The sequence below is a fragment of the Sphaeramia orbicularis genome, chromosome 16 (assembly GCF_902148855.1).
Source record: "Sphaeramia orbicularis chromosome 16, fSphaOr1.1, whole genome shotgun sequence".
NCBI classification, from domain to species: Eukaryota; Metazoa; Chordata; class Actinopteri; order Kurtiformes; family Apogonidae; genus Sphaeramia; species Sphaeramia orbicularis.
The window spans coordinates 46,471,233-46,487,594 of record NC_043972.1 but is presented as its reverse complement, the minus strand read 5'-3'; the positions used below and the strand labels follow the sequence as shown (position 1 = coordinate 46,487,594).

Sequence of the window (16,362 nt, the reverse complement as noted above, 5' to 3'; positions counted from 1 at the left end):
CAATGTTGGATTGATATGAAATCGATTTATTTCACTTGAGCAATTTTTGCTGCTGGCACCATATGATATTTAGCGGTTCGTCAGTTGTCGTCACTCGTGGTTTACAGTTGTCTTCTGGTCCTCACTCTACCTGGAAACATGGAGACTAAAGTTGGGAGAAAGCAGCAGAGTCCCGTCTGGGATTTATTTGAATACGACGGAGAAGAAGAGAAAAGATATTTAAAAAAAAACAAAAAAAAAACAAAAACTAAAACTAAACTAAAACTAAGCATTTAGAAGAAAACGAAAACTAATAAAAACTAGCAAACCTGTTCTAAAAATGAATTAAAACTAACTGAATTAGAGAAAAAAAAGTCAAAATTAAATAAAACTAAACTACAGGGTGTCCCATAAGTCTCCATACATAGGAGACATAATACATATGGTTCTAACATGTATTTCTTTATATTTCTTCTTTATAGTTCTTCACCAGTGGAGGACACGCATTGAAATGTGTTCCCGACAAAATGGCAGTCATATAGAGCATATTATATAAATAAAAATGGTTTATGTCAAGAAACGTTTATTTTTCCTATGTATGGAGACTTATGGGACACCCTGTATAATGAAAAATCCAAAACTATTAGAATCTTGGTCTGGCCCACTTTAGATCACTTTGGGCTGTATGTGGAAACCTGGATTAAAATGAATTTGACTCCCCTGCTTTAAATAGTCTTCCATGCTTTTACAAAATTAAGGTTTTGACTGCGCAGCTTTTAGACTTAGAGTATTTTAGAGTGTAATATCAGAAGGCTGCTGTAACTGAATATTTCTGCCACCATAGTTTATTTACAGGTGTAGTAGTAGTAACACAATAAATAAAAAAGCAGCAACATTTGTCTCAGAGCTGCAGTGACCAAGAACTACTGGTTAAAAAATCCCCTACACTCACCAAGACACTACAGGACAGTAAAAGTAAGTTGAACTGTTGCTTTGTGTTGGGGATAATAATAGACAAACCGGTAAATCTCTCCTCTTTAGTGACTACCTACAGTTCTCTTCATAGCACACAGCCTCCACATAATCACTAACACAGTGCAGCCTGAGCACATAAACAGGTTGAACATTAACAATGCTGCTTTGATAGTGCCTTATCAGTATCCGGACCGTACCAACTAGTAGAAGAGTGGGTAAACTGTTTATATTTAGGTCAAATATCTGTTTTTATACAACGACAATAAAAACATGTCAAAGAGATTTCCTATTTCACAACACAGAGTTCTCATGAATATAGCTGTGTAGGCCGGTAAAAAAAAATCGTCAACACAAACTAAAAATAACTTTTAGTAGTTTACGCACCCCTGTGTTTCGCAACCCATGTCGGAGCGCTCACCTGTTGGCTGCGCGGGTGACGTGAGGCGTTCAGGTACACTCCTGTCTAGTTTCGAGTTTCGCCTACAACTTCCAAAGACACAAAATGGAGTTGATGATACCTGGCTGAGGAAAACTAAACCTGTGTTCTCTATAATGCATATCCCAGCGGTTTGTTTATAAATTTAATAGTTTAATCATAGAAAAGTCGTTATCTCGCGAGGAAATATGGGATTAAAAATGTTGTGGACGTTAATCATCGCTGCTTTAATGGCGGCAGGTAAGTGTATGTTTTTTCCAAACAGGGTGGGCCCTCTTCCGCAAGACGCAGATCAGAATTACTTCTATGGTTTTTACCTGTTATTTCTCTTTTACTACTTTATATTCAACAAATTCTTTTCGGGTTATGTACATTGTTCCATATTTGTATTCATAAGTTATTGTTATTTACGTTAATTTAAGTACTCTTATTACTAACCATTGTTTTACAACACGTTTGGCATACAACGACACGGACCAAAATGGAGCACCTCCCTTCTTAAACTAAGCTGTAAACAAAACCTAATGGAGTGATAATGATCAAATTAAAGCAGCTGTGCACACTTAACAGTTAGCTAAATCATTGCAGTTTAATCAGAATAGGCGCCATTGTTCCGTTCTGTAAATACACAGATACAAAGTGGCGTTAAAGGGTCATGTTTCTGTTAGTTTTACCAGGAAAAGTGAATGTCGAGTACAGTTTATCACCGTAAAACCACACCTGTGGCAGTGCTGTGAAGTGTGGTACTTAAATGAACAGTTCTTTTCCCCGTTTGTGTTTTGTTTTTTTGTTTTTTTTTTTTTTTGAGAGGAAGTATGAGTCATGCAACCTGAAACTGGCACTGTAATGGGTCTTATTATAGAGAAGCACCTGTCTGTAATTAATAAATAAATAAAGTGTAATGAATTTCATATAAACGCATTTATTTCAGAGGTTGCGTTTGTGGCACATCTGGTCAATAAGCTGACATATTTAAGTGATCAAAGAGGAAATAATAACATGTTACAGCATAAAGGATGTGTTGTATTTTGTGTCCTTTGTGTAATTTTAGAAGACAGTACAATTTGCTGTAATACTTGCAAACCTAATGGGTAACTTCAGGGTGATGTGATTATTAAAAGATAGAATATTTAGACTTGTCACCTTACTTGTCATTTAAAAATGTTAAAATGTGGCTTCAAGTTGGAGTAATTATTCAATGTCTTGTGGACCCTAAGTGGTTTTACATTTAAGATTGAGCAATTGGAGGGGGTGGCGGATGTGTGAGGAAATTCAGCTGAGTTAGAACAGATAGTGTTACTACAGTGAACAGGCAGACTTTTACTGGCTTTAGTCCCATCAATATTCAACACTAAACATATATATGGGCTAGTCCTGAATAGTCTTTAATGTGGAAAGTAGAGTTTGCTGAACCTCAAATAAGCAGTAGTAACTATGAGATGTTTATCTAGGCTACCTGTAATGCTCTGGCTGCAAATGCTCGGCTTATCTGAAGTGATTCATTACTCCCACTCCCAGTGATACTAGCAGTTTAGAAATATTGTGTCTCAGACACCACGCCCCAAGAGAACCTGAGAATAATTAGTAATCAGTTTTAAACCTGACTCAAAGATACTAAATGTCAGCAACAGTAACAATCACTGAGCCTGTTTACATGACCATTAAAATCAGATAATTGCAATAATCACATCTGACACATTTACATGCACTTAAGAAATGCGATAATCATAAACACTGGTTTAGGCACTCCAGACCTTTATCGGATTTCTTTTGAAGTACATACATAGTGGTGGTAGACTCAAACTTCCTGTTATTATCTTCCATTCACATTTGACAATGAAACTTCAATTTTCTACGATTTTTAACTGTGTGTACACATACACAGACGTAAAAGAACAAAATAAATTAGATTAACTTGTATACATGCAGGAAGATATTGGAGTATTGGGGAGAAATCCATGTGCGTTAATCCAATTTTTCTTAATCAGATTACAGTCAGTATCAAAGTATATCAGATTTTGCTGTTTACATGATGACTAATAATCTGATGACTCCAGAAATCAGGTAATGCTCAGAGTATTGGTGTGCATGTAAACAGACTCACTAATTTATTACTTTTTTCTTCCTCTAATGTGTTGTATTTTTTCTTTCTTTGTCCTCAGATTACACTCTGGCTATCTCTGTCCAGACCCCAACCAAAAGGTATATTGTCATCCTCTTCCAGCCCGTCACCCTCACCTGTAATTACCAGACATCAGCAACTCTGCCTCCCACAGTGCTATGGAAGTACAAGTCATACTGCCGGGACCCCATCCAGGCTGCACTGAATCCCAGCAGTGCTGAAAATGTCCTGGCTCAGAGCAACCCCAACTACGACCCCAACATCGAGTGTTCTGATTCCGCGAGGACGGTGCGAAATGTTGCCTCGAAGAGCGGCAGTTCTGTCACCCTCGGCCCAGATTACCAGGGCCGCAAGATCAGCATCATAAACAGTGAGTTTAAAAAAGTGCACTCTGGAAGAAGAGATTTTTTTAAATTCAACCAGGAAAAAGTTTAATCAAGAAAAAGAAGTTGCAGACAATAGAGATTTCATCCATACATCCACACTGAAAACATACATAAAACACTGAACTAATAACGTACTTATACAACACCATCAAAGAATCAAAAGGTACTAAAAGAATAACAACAATGTTCCTTAAAAGCATCTCAAAATCAGTCAATTGTAAAAACATCTACATCCATATTTATCCTTTTGCCATTCATTTAGAAGGACTTTGACTGTATTTACAGAGACCACTTCCTTCAGTTTGATCTCCATCTGTAGGTTGTTCCAGGCAGTGGAACCAGAACATTTAAAAGCTTTCTTTCCCAGTTCTGTTCTGACTTTTGGAACATGTACATATAATAGATCCTAGGATCAGAGACTGTAATTATTAAAGTCTTTCTAGCAGATGTATGGTGATAAGATGTATACTAATAGAGCTAATGTGATTTATGCCCCTTTTCCACTGCATGGTACCAGCTGGGTTCGGGTCGACTCAACTTGTACAGTGCAGTGAAATTTCAGTGCCGACTCAGCCCAGATAGAACCTCACCAGAGGTGGTACGAAAAAAAAGTAGTTACCAATACAACCCCCAGTGGAAAAGGGCTAAAACCTTGTAGAGTCGAGTCGAGTCATGCTGGAAAGGTACAGTGGAAAAGGGGCATTAGTAACAACAAGATATTATTTCATGTGGTAATCTAGGGTTTTCCCCACCTATATGTTTTCTTTCAATTTTGGTATCACCTAAGAAAAAAATAATTGTTGGCCCCACCTTTTGTTTTTAAACTTTCTGGATCTTTTGAATTTTTTTTCTAACTGCTTGAGTTTGTTTGTTTGTTTGTTTATTTATTTATTTAGTTAGTTAGTTAGACAGACAGTGTGGTAATGGTAATTATGGTCCAAGCTTATGTGAAATTATGGATTTTATTTCCACATAGGTTTTCCACAACTGAACTGAAGTATTACACCTGCTGAAGTTAAAGAAACAAAATAAAAGAATGAACAGTTTTCCATTTGATCAAAACTGTGTGTTTGAGGTGGTAGTCCATCCAGACTGTGGCTTGCTTTACCTCATTTTCTTAAAAATTGTTGGTTGAGTCATCTTTTTCTACAGTAGTTGATCTGGAAATCGTATATATGTTATTTTACCTTAAATTACATATTAGTCTGCTTTTTGTATCAATGAATATTAATTTAACTTGCCTATGGATAGAAGGAATTGAGTTCAAGATGTACATTCATAAAGTATATTCAAACCGTTAATAGTAAATAATAAAAAGACTAATTTAAAGTATACAGTGACAGTTACTATGTTGGGCAGTTTTCAAAGGAGGTTATAAAAACCAAAGAATAAAAACATGTTTTAAGATAGGATTTTACAACCAGCAGTGTGAAAACCACCCCAGTGTGTAGAGGTATGAGCATAGTCCCCTCTGTACTTCAACCAGGGTGGAAAAAGAAGGTGGAAATATGTATGAGTCAGACTCTCAGAGAAATAATCTTGAAACCACAAAGTCTTTGTGAAAGGTCCTTAGTCACTTTTCCCCTGCTGTGGTGACACTAACCAGACATTAACCAGTCTCACAGTACATGGAACCTGCTGAAAATACATAACTGTCTTTATCATTTGTACACATTTTACAGACTACTATTTTACTATTTAAAATTTCTGATCATGTCAGTGACATGATATGTTAGAATAAGATTAGAAAGTTGGGAATAATATCTTGACATAGAGCTGTAACAGTGAGTAGATTTATACATTTGACAATCAAATGAATTATCAGCTATTTTGTAATAATATTTATTATTTATTTATTTATTGCAGAATTCTGCATCTTTGAGTAAACATAAGGCTATTTGACCACGTAAACCCAACTGGAAAAAGTGGTTTAAAATATGTCGGCAAAGAAAATAAATAAATAATAATTAAAAAAAAAAAGAAAAATGACATAGTGGCATAAACAGCTCTGCTGCAGGATGGACCAGAGCAAACTCATTGTGAGTTTAAAGCTGAAAAAATGACCTGGATGTAAAATTCATGTGATAATGTATTTATTGTTAAAAACCTGAAACCTGCCTTTATTGTGTGACTCATAAAATGCACGGCCGCTCTGCGTCAGCAGATGTCGGTGGCGGAACAGTCCTCAGACCAACTTTGGCTAATGTTACACTGATGTGATGTTTCACAGAAGGAAGAATTTTAATATGGAATTTCTGTTGTCTTCATTCTTTCTCCTTCATCTCAGCATCATCTAACACACACAGCTGTGTAGTGGTTTTCTGCAACTTTTGGACAGTCCAGCCAAGCTATTAGTTATATCCTCGATTATAATTCATTTCCTCCTTTTTAGCTCACCGGCTGATTGGCCATGAGCTATTATGAAGGTGCCGAGTCTCTGATGAAACTACTTGCCTGATTCATTTCAAATTTTATATGTAGTTTTCCTGTGACAATGTCTACAAAGTGTGTTCAGTTTGAAGATATTTAGATTATAGAATTTTTGACAAATTTTTTAATTATTAAAAATATTAAAATTGCCTTTACTTATAATGGACCATATTTTAATGGCATATAACATAGAAATGCTTTGAGATATCAATATAGTTACTATTGAACACTGATAGGAAGTCATTTATGGACTTTTGGACCTTTGACCTTGAGTGACCTTGAAGGGTCAAATTCAAGGTCACCAACGTCTACATTTCAACAATCTTCTTAGAAACTACTGGTCAGATTCATTTCAAATGTTATATGTAACCTCTTTGGGACAACGTCTGGAAATTTTGTTCACAGTTTTGAGAAATTTAGAGTTTTTCATTTTTGATTAATTCTATAATTAGCAAATATTTGCCTTTACTTATAATGGACCATATTTTAATGGCATATAACATAGAAATGCTTTGAGATATCAATATAGTTACTATTGAACACTGATAGGAAGTCATTTATGGACTTTGATTTAATTAGTTGAGTTCTTCTCCAGTGAAAGTACCACCAACTTCTATTGGTCAGATTGATCTCCTGCATCCAGACCACAGGACTCTAACATACAGACAGAACCTGACATTCTCACAAATTCAACTTGTAATTGATTCTTGACAGAACATGCTGGTGAGATACAGGGACATTGGTCCTATTTTTACTTCAATAAAAACCAAATCTTTCTTGAACAAAGAGACTTCTAAACATTCATGACTGTTACCACAAAACTCTTATTTATGTATTGTTGTTCATTAACACATTAAAGTGTCTCTATCAGAAACCAATGCCATATCTTATAACAGGAGGATGTCTACATATAGGCAGTCGATCACTGTAATAATAGGTGCTAATTGTAGACACAGAAATGTGGTTTTAGGTTTGAATAGATTGTGCTTCTGTTGTCATACCTCACTGCGTTTGGTTCACTGCCTTTCCACAAACGCATCAGTCCTGAGTCAAAGTAAACTGTGGAGGTGCTTCAAAGTGACCGACCTTCAGTGCTGAGCATCTTTGTAGCTTTCTGCTCTTGTCGTCAGCTTAATTAATACATTCAAGCGGCACGCTCCTTTTGAAGTATGAGCTCATTTGTGTTCATTAGTTTGAGTGCGAGTTTTTATTCCTTTACATTATCTCCACACCTCCCAATACACAAAGATGACATCTTCATAACACCTTTGTTTTGTTTTTTTTAAGTCAACCTATAATTGCTTTTCAATAGACAGAGGTTCTGATGTAGAGCTAAGATGTTTTTTGAATTGTCTTGTCATATGCCAATGATTGAAGTCCAAAACCTACCCCTAAAATTTTTATAGTTAATTAATTTTAATTTCCCTCTTTTATTTTGATTTTATCCACTCTTTGCTCTGGTTTAATTACCTTTTTTTTGTAATCGTAGCTTAAATTGTTCAAGCATTTTCTGTTTTCATCTGTTTTGCGTATGTAAAGCACATTGAATTGATTTTATGAAATGCATTAGAAACAGGGTAATAAAAAAGGTATCCATTAGGGCGGGTGTTGTTTTACCAAAGTTGTAAAGACCGTACATATGCATTTCTCTGTATTTGTAACAAGATGCAAGTATGAATATGCAAAATGTTTGTGAACAGCATTAAATGCAATTAAGAACAAAAAGAAGAAAAGGATCATCTGGAGAGAGAAAAACAAAAAAGACAAGCCAAGTCTAAAGAAGTAGACGTTAGTGTTATATACCATAAGGTTACTGAGAACAATTGAAAACAGTTGAACCAAGAGAGTTTAACGTGTATTAAGTGTAAATAGAATTCACACTTAATACTGACTTTTGCCTGTAGATGCCATTCACCTGTGCTTTTTTGTGTTTTTAATACTAAGCATAAACATTGCTCCTTGTATTATGTTGCATCTTCATAAAGAAACAAAGAAATAGATATTAGGCTTTTCCTTACAATATAAGACTTAGGTAAAGCAAATAAAATTTTTACCTTGACAGAAAAACTCTGAGATTTCTGTACAACATTGAACAAATGGAGTAAGATTTTAAAATAACTTCACAAGGGGAATTAAGCTTTTACAATTATACGAATAGAAGTGTGGTCATTAGTAGTTTGTCCCTTTTTAATTAAACCCAAACCTGAGTATGTGTTGTTTCTTCCAGATGCCGACCTGAACATAGCGCAGACTGCATGGGGAGACAGCGGCGTCTACTTCTGCCTTGTAAGCTCGTCCCAAGACCTCTCAGGAAACGGTGAAGCCTACACAGAGCTGATAGTACTGGGTAAGCTACATCTGTGGGACTACATGCACTCGTATTAAGGCCCATTCATGCTCACTTTACGTACGGAAATAAGTACGTTAGTTTCAAACAGTGTCAGGGGTCACTGCCTTCATACTTAGATGCGTCCATTACGTCGGAATGAGCATTTGTCAATCAATCCACCAGAGGGCACCACTCTGAATTAACATACTGGCCGAATACCACGAAGAAGAGTGAAGTTTTTTGAGATGAAGAAAGTCAATAATAACAAACATGGCAACGACAGAGGAAGTATTACTAATGTGGATACTAATGTTGGGACTGAGATGGGTAGTTATACCCCCCAGCCCCAGAGGGCAGGAATATATGGATTTATCAGGAATTCTGTCTGTCCATTGTCCGAGATTTTTGTCCATCCCATTTCTCGGAGACTATTCACCCGTTTCTGTAAAATTTTACATGCATGTTCTTTACCACTAGGAGCTGAAGTGCACAGTTTGATCATTGAATTAAAATTTTTGGCAAAATGGCAAAATCCTTGCCACCACACCAAAAAAAAAAAAAAAAAAATTATCACCATTGCTTTAGACTTATTATACATATGTATAATATAAAAGAGGCCAGGACAAACATCCTACCCCCTCAAATGAAAGTTTGCGAAGATTCAGGAGCTAGGGAAAAGGTGAGCTTCACAGCAGTGGGAGACGTATAGTAATTAGTAAAAGTTTCACTTTCACTTCCACACCACCCCATATAAACCTCCCCCTTATTATAAGTATTATAAATAGAACAGAAACCGGCAGATGACCCCCCCTTATTATAAGTATTACCATTAGTACAATTAGTACGGAAACCAACTGGGGATACTGCTTACTTTTTCACTTCTTATCATAAACATGTTGGTAGTTTTTCACTAACTCACACAGACGCTCTTTGAAAAGTTCTACCATTTCTTGAACTTATTCTCTTCAAATCTCAACGCTGCTTCCACGGTTCCTGGTGGTACTGGTCCGTATTCTCTTTGGGGTTCCCATCCGCAAACTACCAGAGGACGGACAGAACCCCATGTTCGCATACATATGTCTTTAATGTAGAGCATGAATGGGCCTTTACATAACCTCTGTAGTTTTTTTCACCCCCCACTCCACCATATATCAGAGTTTCAAGTAATTAAGAGCAAACAAACATGACTTGTAGTTAATAATCTGTTGTGTGTTGAAGTCAACAGAGCAGCTCTTGCCACCATATCTGGATAAATGATTTGTAGAGTATTTAGTTTTGGTCAGTAAGGTTAGTCAGATACAAGGGGGCTGAAGTAATTAAAGTAATTGTGGCTTTATCTTTCTTTCACAGAGAGAAAGTCAAATACTACTGACCTCCTGCCTGGCATTGACTTACTGGTTATGGAAGGTAGTACAAGCCCCAGAATGTAGCAGAGTCATGGTTCAGTCCCAGAGTAGAGGACAGGTGTACATGGGTTAGGGGTAAAGAAGGTGGCATTAGCAAACATAACACTGCACTGATTAAAGCTCCAGTAGGCAACATCTCCTGGACGTCATTGGAGAAAATATTCTAACTATAGTATATTGTAAGTGATCTGAGAGGACACACAACCTGAGGACCTCCTCTCAGCTCCCAGCTCTGTTTTTGTTAGACGTAAAAGCTAAATATAGGGTTGTGATGATTAATCCACACCAATGCATGGTGTTCAATAAGATAATTATGTGCTTGTAGTATTGGTGTCCTGAGAGAACCACGTATCATCTAAGTCAGCTTATATGGTATGTGAGAAATTAAGAAAAAAAACCACGTAAATCTTCAGCAAACAGTATTTTAATGTTCCTGTCTGTCTTCTTTAAATCTATTAAATGTGCATTTTGAATTTTTTGCATTGGAAAATTGGAAAATGTTTATGTCTCTTGTGGTGGCTTTTGTCATTAAAGAATAGATAAATAGATGTACTTTATTGATCCCAAACTGGGACATTGTAGTGCAGTAGCAGCATGACACACAATAAAATTAGAATATGAGAATTAAAAAAATAGAATACAAGAACAAATGCACTATATGTAATACATTACAAGTATAAGAAGAGAACTGCTAAAAAAAAATCTGGACAGTCAACAGTAAAGTGCAACAAACTGTAGTCTCCAAAGTAAAACAATTTTTGCATAAATAACCTTAAAAAATGAGTAATGCACACAGGGGAAATAGGAACCTTTTCGAGTCAAATCAGATGTAAGCATTGAACTCATATGATCAGCTGTTTGTAGTGTCCTCCCGGATATTCTGATATAGTTTTAAAAAATGTCTGGTTCAACAAGGCTGAGGAAGAAACTGAAGGATTCCTACCTCATCAATCACATCCAAGAAGAAAACATCACAACCATTTTAGATGGAGAACAACAATACTGTTTATCAGAGTCATGGATAATGTAGCCGAGTGTCACCCTCTGACAGCGTCTCTGATCCAAAACCAATTTATGGAAATAGGTGAAATTGACATTTGTATTTTTATGACTTTTCTGAAGTTTGCTTCAGATTCATGTGACATGTTGTGGTAACACAGATGTTGACTGACAGAAACATGATTTGTTTGACTTCATTTGACCATACTGACATCAAACAATGAGCCCGTTTACATGCACACTAATACTCCAATCATTATCCAATTTCTGGAGTTATCAGATTATTCAAGTGATCATGTAAACAGGATAATCTGATCATGATAAATCAGATTAACACACCTGGATTTCTCCTCAGTACTCCGATGTCTTCCTATACAGATTAATCGGATTTATTTAGTTATTTTACATCTGTACATGTGTAAAAACAATTTAGTTCAATTTTTAAATAAATAGAAGGAAGAGGAAAGGCAGTTTAATCCAGGATGGAAATGTCAGTGTTTAAAATAAATTTTGCTGTATTGTTTTCTGCAGTTCTGTTCTTTAGTTAAACACAATCATTTGAGTTGTGTGTAACTGGAAGGGCATAGGAATATGTAAGTTTATGCATCTGCTTACTCCTTTTCTCAAACACGGCAAGAAAAGCAAATGCAAATGTTCCATGTAAGAATTGTGAATGTTTAACATGTTTGAAAAAAAAAACAACAAATCAACCAAATAAATCAGCCAATCAGTTAAAATTGTACAAAATAGAAGGTATGATAAGATAAGATATACTTTATTGATCCCCCAAGGGTGAAATTCAGATGTATGTCAGCAAATGGCAATATGCATCAAATGCAATAGAAAAATAAAAAGATAAGAAATTTGTTATAGTAACTAAAAATGTAAAAGAAAAAAAATTGTAATAATAATAAAATAGTAAGTGTGCAGTAGGTGACTTTGATAAGTGTGCAAAAGTCTGATCAGAGCAGGATGTAATTCAAGTCAATAACAGGAAGTTTAAGTCTCCAATCACTATGTACTGTACATACTCAGATAATGGACTGGAGCATGTAAACCAGGGTTTTCAAATATCTAATTTCTTAAAAGTGCATGTAAACATGTCAGATCTGATTATTACAATTATCTGATTATTCCAAGTTATCAGATTTATATGGTCTTGTAAACAGGCACAGTGACCTCATCCATCTTTATTTACATCTATATTTATTTATGCCTAGGACAGAGACTTGTGCCTACTTGAGCTTTAAGATCATTAAAGCAGTCTGGTTGAAATGATTCTGATGTGTTTTTGAACACATAGAAACACATTTATTAAATGTAGATAAGACTCAGTTCTTTCTGGGGAAACACTCAAAATGTTTATCACACGGCTTTGTTTAAAAACTCAGTGAAAGTGTCCAAATTCATTTCCACTGGTCTGAATATAAATCCTGTACATCATTTTTCAATCAAACCATTTTTAAAGCAGTATTTGTTGTCAAATTCTTTACTTTATGTCAGTAAGCAGCCGTGTAATAAGCAAGATCATGTTCTGTGAGCTGGTCATTGTTGTGAAATAAACTTCTTCATCGCCCTGTTTGTTTTATTTGACAATAATTTCTAATTTGCTAAACCTCATCTCCTGACCCTTTAACCCCTGAGACATTATTCCAGGTGAAAGTGCTGCTGTGAATTAGCATCTGTTTCAAGTTCATAAAAGTTGTGTATGTATGTGCTTGTGTTCCTTTTTGTTCAGTGGTTTTGCTTTACTGTGTATTTTAGGTCAAAATAGGGTGGAATCAACAGGGTATACATCAATAAAAGATTTAGGATGTTCAACATGAACTATGAACTGGAACACACTGAGCAACATTTACTGCTCTGTGTTTTGCTCCCATTCCACAGGTGGTGGTGGTGGTGGTGGTGGTGGTGGTGGGTGGGTGGGGTGAACTGAGCATGCTCAGATGTCTATTCCATCAGCACATTTTGACATTTTTTCTATTGAGCATACAATTGAACTTTTAGGAATGTTTGAAATAAATCATACATACAGAACGCTCACCACAGACACGTCAGGGGTTAAAGGGTGAATTAGCTTCAAAGTGGACTTATCTCATGGCCTCAGGCTCACATTTAAACTTCAACATCCTGGTCATTGGGTAAAATACAATATTATGAACCATGCTGATCAGCCTCTGTCCTCCTATGCTGTGGCTTTCTTTTGTGAATGCAGACACTACATAGGTGGCTGCTTGCAACAAAAGGACACTGAGCTCACATTTCCTTATCGGTGTAATCTGTGCTAACCCAGTTTTCATTTTAGTCATTTGATTTAGACATACAGTACTTTTTGCTGTTTGGGTTTTGCTTTTTAACTGGCGTTCCCTACGTGAACTGACATGCAGGGTGAACTCATGCTCTGTGTAATTAAAGGAACCGGTTTTACTGGTTCAGCAGATTCTTTACAAAAATTACCACTGTAGTCGGTTTGTTTTGTTGATCTGGACACAAAATAAAAGGTACTAGTGGCTTTAACAATAGATTTCTTACTTGGGGCTGAAAGCAGTTGAGGTTTGTGAATGCACTGCTGTGATCAGAGTGGAATGTAGACTGACTTTGTTAAAACCTCGACCGTCTGCCACTTTGTGTTTTACTTTAGTCTCAAGATCGAGTTACTTGTCACTTCCTCACAAACACGCAGCCCGTGGGCCTAAACCAGCCCACCAAAGGTTCCAACTCGGCCCACAGAATTAATTTGCACAGCCCAAAAATTACATTGACGATATTAACCATCAAGGGTGTCAAACTCATTTTAGTTCAGGTTTCACATACAGATCAATATGATCTCAAGTAAAATAATAACATAATAACTGATAAATAATGACTGCACATTTTCTTCTTGATTTAATGCAAACAATATAATATAAATTATGCCTATAAATAATAACAACTACAAATTTTTCTCTTTGTTTTAGTGCAAAAAGCTCCAAACAAACATTTAATGACAAAAACATTTACATGACAATAAAATGTGAATAACCTGAACAAAAAAATAAGTGCAGTTTTAACAATATTCTGCCTGCTACTAAATGGTTTTGCCTTTGTAGATCCAATCCATGATACACATATATAAATGATAAGCTGAGGCATAATATTGTTAAAATCGCACCTTTTTTTCTTAAGAAATTTTCCTTTTTTTTTTTTTTAGATTATTCACATCTTTTTTGTTTGGGTAGTTTGTAAATGCAAACATAATTTAATGTTATTTTTTTGCACTAAAACAAACAGTAAAATTTTAGCTGTCATTATTTTTGGTTATTCTTTTATTACTAGTGTGTTGACTCATGGGGAACCATGGGTCATATTAATACTGTGAACTAGGGACTGAAGTTAGTAAATGTGTCGTTCCTGTTTTTAACTTCATTTCCCATCATGCAGCATGGTACTGTGCTTCTCGTCAACTGTCATAGGCATAGCAATATGATTGTAAGGCTGTTTTATTCCAAAATTGCTAATATCTCCCAAAATATTGGTCCTATCGACTTGCTGAGATATTTAATGTGGAGATGGGACTATTCCTCAACTGTAGGTACCAAATTGGCCAGTTAAACACATCTCAATTTCTCACAACTGTTCAGATATACAAACACACACGCGCGCGCTCTGAGACCTTCTAGTATTATGATATATTTTTTACTGGTCCAGCTCACTAGAGATTATTTTGGGCTCAGTATGGTCCCTGAAAGGAAATGAGTTTGACACCCCTGTCCTAGACAATTAAAAAAAACAAGACACATTATTTGCAAGCAGACAACTATAACTGTAATTATTACAAGACTACAAACATAAACGGTCCACCTTTAATATTCCTGTATCTACTTCACACAGACTGGCTTCTGGTCGTCCTGGTGGTTTTGGGGTTCGTGTTACTGTTGATCCTGATTGGGATCTGCTGGTGCCAGTGCTGCCCACACACCTGCTGCTGCTACATCAGCTGCCCCTGTTGTCCAGACCGCTGCTGTTGTCCACGAGCACGTAAGTATCAGAGGAAAAACTAACGCACACAACTTTATATTCTCTGGATTAAGCAACCAAATTTCAGAATTTTTACTTCATGGATAAACTATCAAGTATTAAAAAATGACGTTGAATTAGAAGTCAAATTAGATAAGGTAAGATAAGATAAGACTTTATTGATCCCACTGTGGGGAAATTTCAAAGTTAGCAGGAGCAACAATTCAACAAGCAAGTGCAGAGAAAAAGACAGGTAGAAAAACAAATAATAACATAATAATAACATATTTATATAAAATTAAGTATTAAAAATAAATAAATAAATAAATAAATTCAGAATTAAATATTGTTTTAATTTTGACATTGTGGTTGCACTTGCACAAAGTGTGAAGTGGAGGGGGTTACTGGGAACTGTTATGTAGTCTTTTCTTTACTTAATTTCACATTTTAATCCACTTTTAATGTAGTTTTTAAACACTTTCACAAATTTGTATTAATTTATTATTTTTTTTTATACGTAGTATTTTTTATAGCGTTGCTTGCAGCTAGGTAGCATGAATTGTGTTAAATACTTTATTTGTCTTTGAAGAAAAATCTGTGAAAAGACTTTGTGGAAACCTTGTATTCTTAAGTTAGAGGCGGTGTTTTGAGGTGAAACTGGCAGGTCAGACACACACATTCCTTTGGACTAAAAGCCAGTCTCTCATTCATTCAGACAGTTTCACATTTTTACCCAATACTGTATCTGGAAAACTTCAGCCAACCAGTCATATCCCTGTAGCCATATTTGGTACAGTTTCACTCCTTTTAGTTTTGCACTGGTTCCTTGCAGATCAGTATATAAGACTGATTCCACCCAGATGAACCACTGAACCACACAGGAAATCATTCCTGCCTGTGGACATCAGACTGTTTAATTCCTCATTATAACCACATCATTTTAATAACAATATTTTTGCACACTTACTTGTATATTTCTTTAATTATCACACTGATAGTATATTGTCTAGTACGTATTGTACAAATTGCTGTTCTAATTGTGTCTTAATAGAGTGTGTTAATATGTCTTTTCAGTGTGTATACACATACACACATGTATACACACACACACGTGAATTTTTTTTCTATTTTTTCTTTTTTGCTGTATTAATAATTTCTTTTATTATACTTGAATGGAACAGCTCTATCACACAATCATTTCCCAGTGGGATTAATAAAGTATTCTGATTCTGATTGATAAGCACACAGGTATATGTTTCAGAACCACTCCTTAAAAGTTAACCCTGAAAGTTGAATATAAGTGT

The 16,362-nt window shown here is 35.6% G+C and overlaps 1 protein-coding gene across 2 annotated transcripts in view; it reads left to right on the top strand.

The window, feature by feature from the left end:
• The first annotated feature begins 1,408 nt into the window (after positions 1-1,408).
• Positions 1,409-16,362, top strand: part of lsr (lipolysis stimulated lipoprotein receptor) — a 32,250-nt gene continuing 17,296 nt past the window's right edge. The window contains exons 1-5 of one of the 2 annotated variants that reach the window (XM_030159196.1): positions 1,409-1,630; positions 3,553-3,882; positions 8,556-8,675; positions 10,008-10,064; positions 14,933-15,079. In XM_030159196.1, the coding sequence (XP_030015056.1) occupies positions 1,579-1,630; positions 3,553-3,882; positions 8,556-8,675; positions 10,008-10,064; positions 14,933-15,079 (706 nt within the window). In that variant the 5' untranslated portion in view covers positions 1,409-1,578. The remainder of the gene's footprint in view (positions 1,631-3,552; positions 3,883-8,555; positions 8,676-10,007; positions 10,065-14,932; positions 15,080-16,362) is intronic. The other variant, XM_030159197.1, reaches the window with a different exon arrangement.